A 14625-nucleotide genomic window follows, 5' to 3' on the forward strand; every position below is an offset into this window, starting at 1 on the left:
ACCTGTCTGTCAGGTGAAAAGGAGGACCCTTACAACACCAGCAGATCAGCCAGGTGATTCTAGGAACATCCATAGAGCACAGGCCTCCATAACACAAAAGCCACCACAACAGAAATAATAACCAATGAAATGACTGGTGGCCATAGAGGCAAAGCCTGAAGCCTACATCACTGCCTGCTGGAGCCAGTGAGAACTGAAGTGAAACATAAATTGGTTTTACATCTCCTTTGCCCAAATTGCATCTGCAAAATGAGATGTGTTAGTTACTTCTCATGAATAACCTGCGCAGTTGAAAAATGCATTTCTGGTCACCAGTGTTGTCATCCTAGCAGTCTGTACAGTGCATTTATGTAATAAATGCTTATAAAATACCGAGTATTCACAGATAAGTGATAGACAAAATGCACTGCATGTTGTGAAAAATAAAAAAGTGGTATGCAATACAGTACTACCTACTAGTCAAACCTTATGTAGGCTAGAAAACAGATTCCTTCATTATAGTTCTACTGGTTTTGGACTGGTGAAATAAATGAGAGAAAACAAATGCCATGCATGAAGAGACCACTGACACTTTGAACAAAGCTAGGCAAAATGAAAACAAGCATGTCGCAGAATCCACAGAAAGGTTCAGAGCCTCAGCCTACAAAATAAAAAGTACTAGACATGTGAGAGAGACTGAAGGAATCTAGTTTTCCTAAAATAAACCTTAACTTTATGAATGCTTGCACAAGTGACAGCCCATTGAGCAAGCTTGCATGGTCAAGACTTAATGTGCTTTGATCTTTATTCCCCTTCCACATTTACAGAATGTCATTGACATTGATAAGACTTTAATTTAAATAGCTTTTTTAAAATCAGTAATCTACTGTAAACTCAGAAAAATCAAAAGCATTTGTAAGTATATTTTATATATCTGGATATAATGTATCTAGAGCAGAAGAAAACTAGTTTTGAGAGGCATTCTGTGCAGCTTCTTCTTTATGCTGTAAACTGTTTGAAAATCTTGGCGATCTTGCATCAGTTTTTTGGCTTTATTTTTAAGCCAACATACAGGAAAGAAGAGATTATAGGGTTGGCAGATACTTTCACCTGGGCCATCTGAGAGCCCTGCTGCTGCAAAGACTTACATTGCTCACTTAACTTTTTGTGTGGATGGTTAAGTGTACGGCTTAGCAATGAAGTGGGCAGTGGATGCAGAGGTGGGAGTTCAGCCCTACCCCTGAATGTTTACATTCTGTTACCAAGGTTCATATTGACCCAGACTGAGAATCTGAGTGTAAGCACATATGGAGTAAAAGATTAGTTTCTTACTACAGGTAACTTTGCCTCTATATACTTAGTGCATTATCAGGTGTGCATAATATTAAACACAGACCTGTAGTTTACTGATGCTTTAATTTGACATTTTCTTGCACTGCTGTTTAAAATAAGATTATTTCCTCAAAAAGGAACGATGCGCATATTGGATGTGTTACATTTATTAAGGTCATAGATGACTATTTGCAGAGCGCCACGTTTAATGTAGTATTTTTGTACTATAATGGAGGCATGCCTTCCTTGGGTTCTTTTCCACATATTAAATTGTATTTATTTACCTGTATTTATAACTGTGCAATTTTTAAATATGGTTTAATAATAAACTTTGTCTGTGGCTTCAAATATTTCAAAATATCTTTTCAATTTGAAAACAGTCTTGACTATAAATACTTGAACTGAAAGGAGGGATCTACTTCTCCAATTGGAATAAAGAGTTATTTGTAATGAGGTGTTCTATCCCATTGTTTACGACATGAGCATGCTTCTCTGCTTAAAAATTAAGGGTCCAGAGGATGCTTTTATTTATCACCATTTTTCAAAAATTCATCATTACTCTGAGGTAGAGTTGTTTTTCTAATTTATTTTTATTGCCACATGTTGATAATTATACTTACAATTGGGATTTATACCAGTTGAGGTCTGGCCCAAAGGATTTTGCACATACACTTCATATGAAACAAAACAGAAAAAAGTACAAAACCCCACAAACTTTCAATGATTGAAATTATTACTCAAGCAACTTCCCATAGATCACAGCAGGAGTTGGCTGTTTTTCAGTTTTGGCTTTCATGTGATGAAACTGACAGAGTAGAAATTACATCATCTTTATATTTTTGCTATGGGATACTAACATGAGCACAAACATGAGAAGGACATAAAACTCCTGTACACCACTGTGGACAGAAAAGATGACAACCAGAAAGGGGGCTGTGACAGTTACAGCAGGGGGCTGTTGGCAAATCAGGACAACACTGGCATGGATCTGAAGGCTGACTCCCTCAAGGGACCTGTGTGATGCTCCAGAAAAACAAACCAACCACAAGCAAACAGACAATAACAAAAACTCCATGAAAGCCAGCCAGGATTAGCCTGTAGAAATAAAGTTCTGTCAGGAAAGTTAAAGTTAATGGCTTTAAGCAGAACCTTCCAGAAAAATAAAAAAGGGAACCAACACTAAAACCACACTGGCCCTCACGATGCAAGTACAGGTGCTCTTGACACTCATGTTTTGCCAGAGATTTTGTTGGTTTAGTTTTTGCTGCTTGCATGTGCTAACAAGTAGCAGTAATGCCCATTAAGTTACATGTTCTGTAGCAAACACAGAGCAGGAAGGAAGCCAAAGACAGCGGCTGGGAGAAAAGCATTAGTACTAAATCCTACATACAAAACTGCTCAAAAAAATCACTGGGAAAGTTTCTGGTGAAGAAGTCTGAAAATAGAATCACCTGCCCCACACCAGTCATGCACTGTCTTCAATATTTTTATAGCATTCATCTTTCATGACAGTTTTCAGTGCCTCTCATTCTTTTTAGGCTTGTAGCACACCTGCAGGACAGAGAGGTGTTACTTCCCACTTTAGTGAGGGGGAGCAGAAACCAGGGGTGGTGTTAAACTTGCCGGTTATCTAATACTTCTTTCCACAAGCAGTCTGCAAAAGTTAACAGGTACAAATCCTGTGCAGGAAATTCTTGCACAAAGTCTGAGCAGAGACCGTTAGCTTGCACAAGGAGACACATTTTTACACATCTTCCAGTTGCTACTAGTGGTGTGAACACAGCACAGCGTGACTTGACATGGTCACAAAGGTCACCTGTGATAGAAGAGAAACCAAAACAGGTCATTAAATTTGGCCTTCAGGAGCTCAACCATCTTTACCCTTCTCATCATTCAATATTTCACATGTCCTCTATGTCACCTGTATTCCAATAGGTTTACCTCTCACCTCTCCTCCAGTTCCTGGTCCCATGATCCTATAAAAAGATGAAAGGGTTGCCATCTCGCAGTCTTCCTTCTTGGCCAATTCTTGCATCTACCAAAGAATCTCAATGGTCACACTGCTATGTAAAGCCCTTAAACATCAGGAAAAAAAGGCTTCTCCTTTACTGAGCAGCAGGTGAAATTTCTAAATGAGTATCAGGAATCACAGACCAAGATAAAGCAGGAATTTTGGAGTGAAATAACAACAGTCTTCCACATCTTGCCAACTCTTGTGTTCAAAGAATATCAGCCGGCTTAAAAGTTAAAAGCAAAAAACTCCAGATCTTACCTTAAATGCTTGTTTCTATCTTTGCCAAGTTTTATAGCCACTCAGGGCTTGGGTTTTTTTTTTCGTGGGATTTCCCCCTACCCCCTCCAATCCACACAAGTGCCATGAGTCACAAGAAATCAAGACTGTTACAAACCTCTTTGTTCCCTATACAGTTTTTTTTAAATAAAACACCAAACATGAGCACAAAGAGTAAAAAAAGAGGCAACATTAAAACATATTCAATGTATTCCTCTTCAGACAGGAAAGACAGAAGCAAGAATCCACACAGACACAAGATGCAAGAATATTTTTTAATTTAAAACATTAGCAACAATGTCATTCACAACCTTTCTCATCACAGACAAATACTCTCCAAAATGTTAACAGTGCTTCAAGCAAACAACTCTGAATGGTGCAAAGTAAACCGGTACAGACACTTCCAGGATACAACAGTAAAACCACCAAAATGAACAGAAATCAGAAACTGACCTCAGCCATTAAGGTAGGAAGGGTGATGGGAAAAAGAATAAAAAGTTATGTCCAGTTACACATTTTGCATAGTCATTCAATGCATGAAAATGAAGAAGATAAAAATGGCTGCTGCCAGGATGGAGAACAAAAGGAATGAATTGGAGATGCTTCTAAAACAATCTAACAAGCTCTGGTTGCATCTGCATTCAGAATGTGTGCTATGACCCAGGGGAGGCTGCCCGAATGAAATAAATAAATAAATAAATGGACGGTTGCTGGTTTCTGTTAAACCAGAGTCAGAAGTAATGCCACTGAACCCACAACAATTACAAGTGACAGCAGTCAAGAAACACCTAGACTTGTTTTTAAACTACAGCTTTGAATATTTTTTTATCTTAATTACAATTTAGCTAGGCAGATTAAATAGGACTTATAGTCTACACATGTTTTGGAGACTGAAGATTGAGACTCAGAATGAGAGGTCTACTGGATCCAGCACACTGCTAGGAATAAGAAGAGAAAAGGAAAACAAGGAAAAGTTGTTGAATTCTTCCTCCTTCCACCCTAATCTAAATGTATCATGTGAAAAAGTAAAAATCAGTCTGAAAAAGAAAAACATTACTATTTGCTGTGAAGTCCTGGCTTGCCATAATTCTCATGTTAGATTGTCTCAAACAGCTCACAGTGATTTTTCTTCCTCCACCCTTTTTGTCAAGGAGCTCTCAGCACACCTAACCCCTATTTTAGTACCTAGACACACAGTTTCCCCACCAGCCACTGCCCAGGTTGTGCATCAAGGCCTGGCCCAACACCATTGAGTGCATACAAATTTTAGCAGGCAAAGCCAGATAAATCAGTCAACTATTCAGTACAGTCTGAGTGCAGCTTCTGCATGCTGAAGTTTAAAACAAAAGAAAACCCCTCTCCCCACATTAGTCTAAAAAGTCAGGAGTTCATACCCTGCTCCTCCAGATTCATGATGTTCACACACAGCCCATTACAAAATGGCATGTTCTTAACTGGCCATTTGAAAAAGGAGGGAAGCCACCCTGGGAGATAATAAAATAATTCCTTAAATAGCTGAAGAAGTTTTAACGTATTTTTCAAGTGCTGTATTTTAGACAACCCATAAGCCTCTCCTCTAAGCTGCTCCCTGCATTTCTGACCCACTGGTAGGCAGGCAGTATGCAAGAGTGATGAACTGCAAGGAATTTCAGAAGCTTAGCTGCTACGGTTCACCTATCACAACCAGTGAACAGCTCTCCCCTTTTTCATGTGCCAGCTTCCTAAGTGTGCCTCCCATTAACCACAGCACCCCAGTTTCAGGACGTACCAGACAAATGGTTTGCAAGCGTCCAAACTCCATCCTTAACCCCACGAGACCAGCCACGTTTCCAGTTTAGTAACAAACATAGGAACTACTCTGTTGACCTTCATTTACCCAATGCTTCTAACTAAAAATGTAGTGGCCACCAGATCTGTTTAGTTTATAAAACAGCCCTTTAAGTTCATGAGGTGAGAGGGAAGCTGCTGTTGAGCTTCCTCAGAATGTAACTGGGCATTGAAAAAAAAAATTAATAAAAATAAAAATAGAAGCAAAGGGGTAGAAGCCTTTTGTCCTTTTCCTACTGCCAAAATGAAAGAGCACAAACATACATGGAAGTTTTATTCTTTCACTTTAAATAGATGGTGCATCACTGAATAAATTCGTGATCTCATTTTCAAATCTGTCCCTTTCTGGTGAAATACACAAATATTTAAAACCCGGAAGAAGCAAAAAAATTACTGACAGCGTTTTTTTTTTTGTCCAGAACTGGTGGCTCAATAATGACAAGGCAGCTGAATCTGAGAAGCCACTTATTAATGTGCTGGGATGTCACTCTTCTGTGTCAATAAGAGCACAAAGTGCAGGAAGCTTTCCCAGCAGTTTGGCACCATTTAGACTCTACAGAATTACTGCACTAGAATTTCTCTCATAATCTTGTAAGATCACAAACTGATTAAAAAAAAAACAAAAAACAAAAAACACCCACCCAGCAGTGGGGTTTGGCTCTGCATTAGGCTATATGACTACAGGAAAAACTATACTGGAAAAAATAAAATGCCCTACTCATAACATCACTTTTAATTTGGATTCTCTTCTGTAGCATGTAGCTGCCTGAATTTTGCTATTAAACTTGCAGGCACTAACTGAAAAGAAAATGTAATTATACCTCCCTGCTTCTCTTGAACTCTGTAAGGAGAATTTTATTTTTTATTTCATTTTTGACTGTTTCAATTTATTTTCAGGGCTCAGTAAGATTATATGAAGCAACTTCAGCAACAGCCTCTAAGCAGTGGCCAACACCGTGAACATTTGAGGGTTTTTTGGAATCATTAAAGGTTTCACACTCACCATTTACTTTTTCTAGAACTAGTATTCTCAAACAGTTTAAAACCCCACATACATATTCTTGCCTGCACCTGTGACACAAACTGAAATAACACCACTACTCCCCCTCTCACAAGAAAGGCAGGAAAAGCCAGCCCTTACCTTTATACCTGCCAAAAATATAAAAACCCCTTCAGAATGTGTCTGTTAAAGAGATCAGATTATTGGTGTGTTTGCAAGTCTTAAAGCTGAAACACTTCAAGGTGAGATTTTTTTGTTGTTTGGTTTTGGTTTTGATGGTTTGGGATTTTCTAAGGGAGGAAGGAGAGAGAGGCAAATCAATAAATGAGCAATCTTACTAAGCCATTTCCCCCACTCATGGATGGAACTAAGTATTTAAGCAATCTTTGGCAGAAAGCAGAATTGCACTGTGAGTGCTTTGTCAAGTTGATTTCAGATGGAATGTGAGTGGTCAAGATGAAAATTTCCCTGAAATAAATATAATGGGACATTAACACCTCCTTTACCTCCTTCATAAGAAGATAAAATTTAAATAACACCCTTAGCTTTCCTAAGGGTATGAATTTAATTTTATAGTCAGAAAGTCTGCTTCCTTTAGCCATCTGTAATCCTGAATCTGTTGGAAGAACTTGCAAAAGAAACATTCAAGAGAAGATGAAGAAACCTGCATCTGCAAAAGTAAAATCTATCATTTCTCTTTCTAAGAAAATGTGCAGGGCGCTGGCAGGAGATTGCTTCCATCTCCATTTATTTCTTAGGTTTATGCATCAAAAAGGCAAACCAAAATAATATAAAGCTGGGTTACAACAGATATGACTCTAGTTGTATCTGTTGGAATTTTCTCACTACATCAAAAATAATCTCAAATAAAACATTCTATTCTGAATTACACTCACATACCCACTCCATTTCTATACGCGACATGATTTATCTAAGTGGTCTTGACTCTGGTTGAAAACACTGGTTCCCACTTACCAAAGGTGCAAGTATTTCTTTGTGGTCTTCAACAGATGCATGGTCAGAACAGGCAGGAGCTGGGCTGAACCCCAGTTGATGGGCTATTTTTGTTCAACCCTGAAACTTCTGTTTTCTCCGTATACTAGCTGCAAACTCCACCACTAATCTGCATGGTCTTAAGGTATCCTTTAACATGTACAAAATTAAAACAATGTACATCACCTAATAGAAATTTGCCATCTAACACTTAAGGCAGCATCAAATGACTTTTTAAATAAACTAAATATCCCATGATGTCCTTTGCTTTTTGGCAGTTCAAGGGCTAGGGGTGCTCTGTGGGGTTTAGATTTTCTTTTTTATTGTATGGGGCTTGGGGCTGGTTAAAAAGGCTTACGGCTTTTTAAGGCCAAGTAAGAGATTTCAGGCCTAACTTGGTATCCTGTGGTAAAAATAAATGTATCCCAGGTCTTTGGGAGGTCGTTCTGAGGCACAGACTCTAAGGTCATTGTAGATCACCCATCTGAAAGGGAAACAAGATTGATTACATTCCATGTGTATAAAAATCATCACAATTTATCAGGAACTTCTCTGACCCAGACTGCAAGAGCTTAAAATCTAAAATTAGGTACTGCCATAAGAACAAAAGATCAGAGAAATAGCCAAAGTTGGATTACTGGCATAGTCAGGAACTGGAAAGGATGACAGACATACAGAGGAATGTGTAGTTGCAGTTCAAGTGAAGGAAAATCAGATATTCCCAATGCCAAGTAATAGCAGCATATAAAATTCACAGCCAAGATCAGTATTGCAGTACTAGCAGTATTAATATTAGCCCATAGTTTGATGGGTTTCTACTGATGGGGAATGAAAAGAAGCTGGGGGAAGCTCAGATCAATGAAGCCAGATACAGAACTGAGGCCCCAAAATGAACAGATTTGGAACAGCAAGTACAGTAGAGTTGATGGTACATTTCAGCACAGACCTCGGCAGTATCACAACTGACTCATCACACCTACAATCTGTAACAATATCCATTTCTTTGGTGGGAAATGTATACCTGGTAACAACATTAATGTTTGCCTGCCACCCTGCTCTGTAGAGATGTACGCTTCAACGAAAACATTTGTTCATCCTTTTGTGTCTCTCCCAATTCCACTCACCTTCCTTCTTTTTTGAGATGACAAACATAGTGGCCACTCATTGTGGATGTTCCCATGTGGCTGATGAACCCAAACAGCTCGTATCCTGTTTAAGAAATACAAATGGGACCATAAATCTCTTATTACTAAAGTTACAATATAACTCGAGGGGAAGCTTTCTTTCTAACACTGGAGAAACAGCTAAGCACTCCTAACTTAGATACTGCATCCCCAAACACAGTTTCTGTTAAGACTGCAGCATATTCTCGCTTTAACTAGCAGCCAGTTTCACTGTCAAAAATCAAAACAATTCAAATCAAACCCACATAGATCTGTGCATATACAGCAGGGCTGTGATCACAGTCCCTACTAGGAAAGAAAACAGCAGATTTATTTCCAGTTCACAGAGAGCACCACAGAAAGCGCCAGGTACGGCATTCACTCTGCACACAAATTAGCTACATCTGCAAGTGTGATCACAGACCCCTCTTCCTTTTACGTGAAGAAAAATTTTGTGGTTAATGTCTCTGGAGAGCTCAACATTGGTTCTTTCTCCCCACCCATTCATGCCATTCACCCAAATTACCACCAAAAGTAAAAGGGTACCTTCTTTCAGGATATTGCATAAGGACAAGGGCCTGGATTTTGGTGGAGAGGGCTTTCTGGAGCCATTTTACAGTATCATGTTGGTTATCACGATTTCAGGCACTCAGTAAATGGTCTCAGTCTATAAAGGCTAAGTACCACAAAAAATTATTATTCCATATCTTTTTTTTAACCTTATGATAATCAATGTTTCCAATGTCTCCAAGAGACTTAAGATTGTTTTTAATGTTATAAAGACCAAAGAAATAAATATTCTTGTATAAGAACAGCAACCACAGAAATAAAACTCAAATTGGCTGTTAATTTTTTTTTTTTCCTTGTAAGACCATTGCAATCAAGGTCAGAGGTACAAGTTTAGAGCATGCTCTGTTGCTTGAACTGGTCACTAAAACACTTCAAAAATCATCATGCGATATACTTATTTTAGAACCATCACTGAGCTTTGATACTCTAATGCTTTTACACTTAAAAGAGGCTCTTTACCTACTTCACAACTTTGCCATACATTAGCCCCATCTTGTGGTTTATTCAGTAGTTGTATGACTGAGAATCTCAAAGAAAAACAAACAAAACCAAACAAAAAGAAACAAAAGAAAATAGCTGAACAGTACATGCAGGATACCAACTATACCTGCTGTATTTAGATTAAGGAACTTTGCTGAAGGAATTATCAAATCTCCCATCAGACCACAAGAGGACAAAAACTCAGGTGAACTGTAACAGCAATATTATCTTTAGGGTGCTCAGCTTCTGAGGATTTAAACAACCTAGTTTTATTTTGTCTTTTTATCTTAGAGCAATAAAACAAAAAATAAAGCTAGGCCAACAGAGACTTATATGCTGTGGCAACAAGAAACTTTGACTCAGGTTATTCAGTGAGTCCAGGGAGTTTTCTGAGCAAATGCAACCCACAGAATCTTGCAGCGCCACAGAGCTGGACTCAGACCTACAAGCAAGATTGAAGTAAATTGCCTGGATCGCATCCAAAAACCCCACAATAACTACTTTCAAAACAGAAAGGAGCTCTATGAATGGCATAGGTTTGACACAACAACATGATAGCCAGTTCTACACTGAAGAACAACTTACTTCCAGACCCATCTTTGACCGTGGGTCCCTCCGACCCCGCCTCTGCAATAATGGCATTAGCATTGTTGTCCATATCCATCATGTCCAAAGCAGGCTCACTTTCTTCCTCGAGTTCAGGGTGGCTGAAGATCCATTCCAGTCCACGCTCCAAATTATTGTTCTGTGAATTAACAAGCAAAAGAGCAGCCTTTAATAAAATCTCTAGCATCATGCTACTGCTAATTGTTCTTTGAAGAGAGGAAGGTTCATGTTCAATAGCATGTACAATTTGTAAGATACATACTCTACTTTCTTGAATACAGTATTCAACAGTCACTCTGCAGAAGCTTGACAGATGGAGAAGAAATCCTCCCACAACTAATCCCTGTGACCCCCAGGTTCTCATCTTGAAGATGCACAGTCCAGGCATCCAGGTTGTTTCTCAAAAGATGGTAAAAGAAGCTGAGTTTTTCTCACTCTCCTCCACACTTCAACATTCATGTGAAATACAAACCACCTTCCTTACTCTAACCCAGTCAAGTCAGGCATCCCATGCTTTGGCAGAATAGTTCTATGTGCATCACCCATTAACTGGATTTTTATACACATTTCAAAGGCATCTGAGCATGCACATGTAACAAAGCACATAACATGAAATGAAATCCAAGTGCTACCAGTAACTAACTCCTGGAACTCACTGTTGCCTTCAGTGCTTGAATTGCCAGATTCCTTTGGAAGCCCATGGAAATTATAATTGCAACCATCTCTTCAGGAGGTTGGTTATCTAGCCCAACAGTTCCAAATGCAGCTGCTCCATTGGAAGCAACTTCTCCATATGCAGGTATGACCAATGGCTCAGCAAAGTCTGGAACAAAGAAAGAGACATTCATCAGTTTGTTCTTTTGCCCCACTGAAATGGAAAATCAACAAACAACAAATAGGACCTCAAAAGCAGTCCCGAAATCAACGTAAGTTTATTTCATTGGACCACTTGGGATTTAGATGCCTGGAAAGCCTTAAAAACAACAAAACAAACATGCATATTACAAAATATCTAGCTGGACAAACTCATACTGAGCCATCTGTAACAACTTGGCACATCACAGAAGTGAAAAAACTACAGGAAAGTAGCAGAGTATGGAAGCAATGATGGCACCGAAGTCGACACTCAGATGATATACATATAGCTGTAAAATCAATTGATTCCATAGCTGAAATACATCAGTTAAGCCCCAGTGAAACTCATCCCGTTTACATAAGCAACACAAAAGCCCATCGTGAAGAGTGAACTCAACCAAATCGAGTTTCCTGGCAAGGAAGTGCTCAGATATACTCAGCACTGAATCATGAGTCCAGACTTTGCATGGATGAAACACAGGAAGTGGAGAACATCTAGCAGCCCTGTCCACCATTAGATAGCCGAGGTTCTAAGTATATCATGAATGCTCTAGCCTGAGCTAGAGGAGGCCGATATGGAAGAAAAGCATCTGGACCACAGGGTTCTTTGTACTTACACTTGATCACAAGTCAGCTTCCCCCTTAGCAGCACGGACCTAAGCAAAGGGCAGAAAACAGAGAGCTGGCCCACATGATCAGTAGGACAGGAGAGTACTTCTGGTGTAGCTTATATTTGTTGTCTTCTAGGCAGAGGATGCCACACAATGGTAAAGATCTGCATATCCCAGGAACATCTTAGGAAAGTCCACTCACACCTTCAGGTTTCCTGGGGTGGGGAAGGTGCCTGTTGTTTCTCTGTCACCCATTATAAAATTTCTACTGACTGCCAAAATATACAATCAAGAGTTGAGTTTAACTTACACCTTCCAATCACTAACCTGGTTCTTCCATGTGTGCAATGATCCAGTTGAAAGCAACTTCAGCACCCAGGTTGCCTGTATAGTACACAGCTTTACGACATGCTTCCAAAGGAAAACCCATCTCTGCCAGTTGCATAACTGAACACTCATCAATATCTAGAGCTAAAAGAAAGGACCTTCTAAAATATAAAAGTCTAATTTTATCCATTATACAGTATTTCTTATTATTCATGGTGCCACATATTACAACACAAATCACAACACATATCACTTGGATTTGTTTTAGTACTACAATAAGCCCACACCCATTAGAAAACAGCCTTGTATAAATCATTTGTTACGGACATTTTTTATAGTATTTATTATGGACTTACTGGTAATCTTTTGTCACCATAATCTACATTAGATCCTTAAACATTTACAAATTCCTACAGGACTTTATTTGCTAAAAGCACTCACCACTGGATTTCAAGGGGTGAAGAAATTAGGTGCTGTGCTTAGCAAGAGATGGCAGCCAAAGCAATCACCTTTCTTAAAGCCAGGATCTTGCAGGTCAGAGAAACAGCAGCTGCTGGATCTAGCAGTCTCCAGTTGAACTTCATCTCTGAATGTCAGGGCTTGACAGCTTCAGCTGAGATTAGAGTCCAGAGGGAGACAGGATCAGGCAGCTGTGACCCTGAGAACTGCAAGATCCCCCTGACGAGCAGCAGACACGGGCAGCTCATATTCTGGCTATGCTGATGTTGCTACAGACTGTTAAAGAATCCTGCACACATGGAAGTAAATGCTGAACAGGTACAAAAATCAGCATGCCGGGCAATACTTCATGCATCTCTATGAGAACAGAGAAGCCATTAGCTGAGCAAAAGCATGAAAATTTTTTAAGCCACTTAAGTACCAGTCTCAGAAAAATGAGATACGTACACTCCATGACATTGTTCATCATGTGACCTGAAAATTAAGAAAGAAATAAAAAAAACACAAAAAACAAACAAACAAACAGGAAAAAACTTAATATTAAAGCAAAGTAGATTCATATGGGAAAAACAAATCCATGTTTTTAAAGTCACAGAAACAATTGATGTTTTCTATGCCTCACATCATATTTTTCTATGATGTCATAGAAATGATGTCATAGAAATGTCGTCATAGAAATGTCATATATGACATCATAGAAAAATATGATGTTTCTATGCCTCACGCAGGCAAGGCATGTTCATCCTCACATCCCTGATGTTTTTGCTATGAATTAAACCAGGGATGTTTTCTGCCTAGTAATTTCCCTAACTAACCTCAGAGCGAAGTGTCACTGGTATTATAAACTGGTAAGAAATATAGCTGATGGCTGACCTAAACCAATTTTAAGCAAGAATCTGTTTTGTTAAAAACCAGGTAGATCACCCATACATTTACACTAAATTTAGGTTAGCCCACTGAGCAAGAGGATAAAAAAAAAAGTAAGCCTTGATAAGGATCCTACAGATAAGGGACAAAATCAAAAACTTGAGAACTCAATTTTTCCATAGCCTTTGCTCTGACACACAATTTCAAGTACAAGCTTCCTTTCACGTATGTACAGCTTGATATTATACCACCACTAGTACAAATATCCAAGCAAATGGGGCAGTCATGTCATGGGAATAGTTGCATTACTGGTTTCCTATTAAATACCGAAGCACCCAAGCTTAAGACATCTGGAGGAAATTGCAGCAACCTGGGTCTAAGGTCACACTATAAAACCAAGATTTTACTTGCTATAAACCATTTAATCCTCCAGAGAAAGCCAGGGAATGAGGAAGGGGGATAGTCTAATATTCTTGTTTCTGAATATCAGGGAGAAAGAAACAGTACTAAAAGAAAAAAAAAAAAAAAGCAGCATAGCATGTTAATCACACTCTTTCTGCTCTACAGATATTTTAGTCAGCAATTTGACATCAGCTGCTTGAGACAGAGCCCCTTTTAATGGCCTGTACAGCCCACATACATCCGGAGAAGTGGACTATGCATGCCTGCACAGCTGCTAGGGTCTGCTGCAACCTAACAAATCTTGAAATTTAAAAATTAGTAAGATTTTGAGTCTTAATCTATCCCTGTAAAGAGGTTTTCTTAAACTGTAGTCCTTTGTGGTTTAAGTATCACTGTACTGTGAATGAATCTATTCTGCAGACATGGCGTGTTTGTTGTTTCACCTTGAACCAAAGTGTTTCAAGTTATTAAAGTAAGCCATATGACTAAACAGAAAACCATCTTCTCAGAACCACAACACTAAAATCCTACAGCGAATAATCATAGTAACTGACAGATTTTAAAATTCCTTCCAATTAGGGTGGACCATTCACTGTACACACAAGAACTGACAGATTGATTTAGCTACAGTCCCACTTTATCACCAGGTTTCAGACAAAAGTTAGTACAAAAGTACTTAGAAGGTAACAGCAGTTTAGTAACACCTCTTTTTATGAAAATGTAAGAAATGAGTGGATTAACACGCCACCCCACTTACAACACCTGTCATGAGACTCAGCTTATTGGTCTGAGACCAAGTCCTTCACACCAAGCCCTGGGAAGTGCACAGTGACTTTACTGAAAGGGAGTGACGAACATGCACTG

General features: G+C 39.0%; 1 protein-coding gene across 2 annotated transcripts in view; it reads right to left on the bottom strand.

Moving 5' to 3' along the window:
• Positions 1–5689: 5689 nt before the first annotated feature.
• Positions 5690–14625, bottom strand: part of USP13 (ubiquitin specific peptidase 13) — a 58218-nt gene continuing 49282 nt past the window's right edge. The window contains exons 16-21 of one of the 2 annotated variants that reach the window (XM_061452454.1): positions 12940–12966; positions 12034–12177; positions 10897–11063; positions 10220–10379; positions 8546–8630; positions 5690–7905 (exon numbers count right to left, since the gene is read on the bottom strand). In XM_061452454.1, coding sequence (XP_061308438.1) covers positions 7812–7905; positions 8546–8630; positions 10220–10379; positions 10897–11063; positions 12034–12177; positions 12940–12966 — 677 coding nt within the window. In that variant the 3' untranslated portion in view covers positions 5690–7811. Of the gene's footprint in view, positions 7906–8545; positions 8631–10219; positions 10380–10896; positions 11064–11712; positions 11752–12033; positions 12178–12939; positions 12967–14625 lie in introns of those variants that run through there. The other variant, XM_061452455.1, reaches the window with a different exon arrangement.

This window comes from Pezoporus flaviventris, unplaced genomic scaffold, assembly GCF_033815535.1.
Source record: "Pezoporus flaviventris isolate CSIRO_AGI_PZ_B2104156 unplaced genomic scaffold, CSIRO_AGI_Pfla_v1 ptg000013l, whole genome shotgun sequence".
NCBI lineage: Eukaryota > Metazoa > Chordata > Aves > Psittaciformes > Psittacidae > Pezoporus > Pezoporus flaviventris.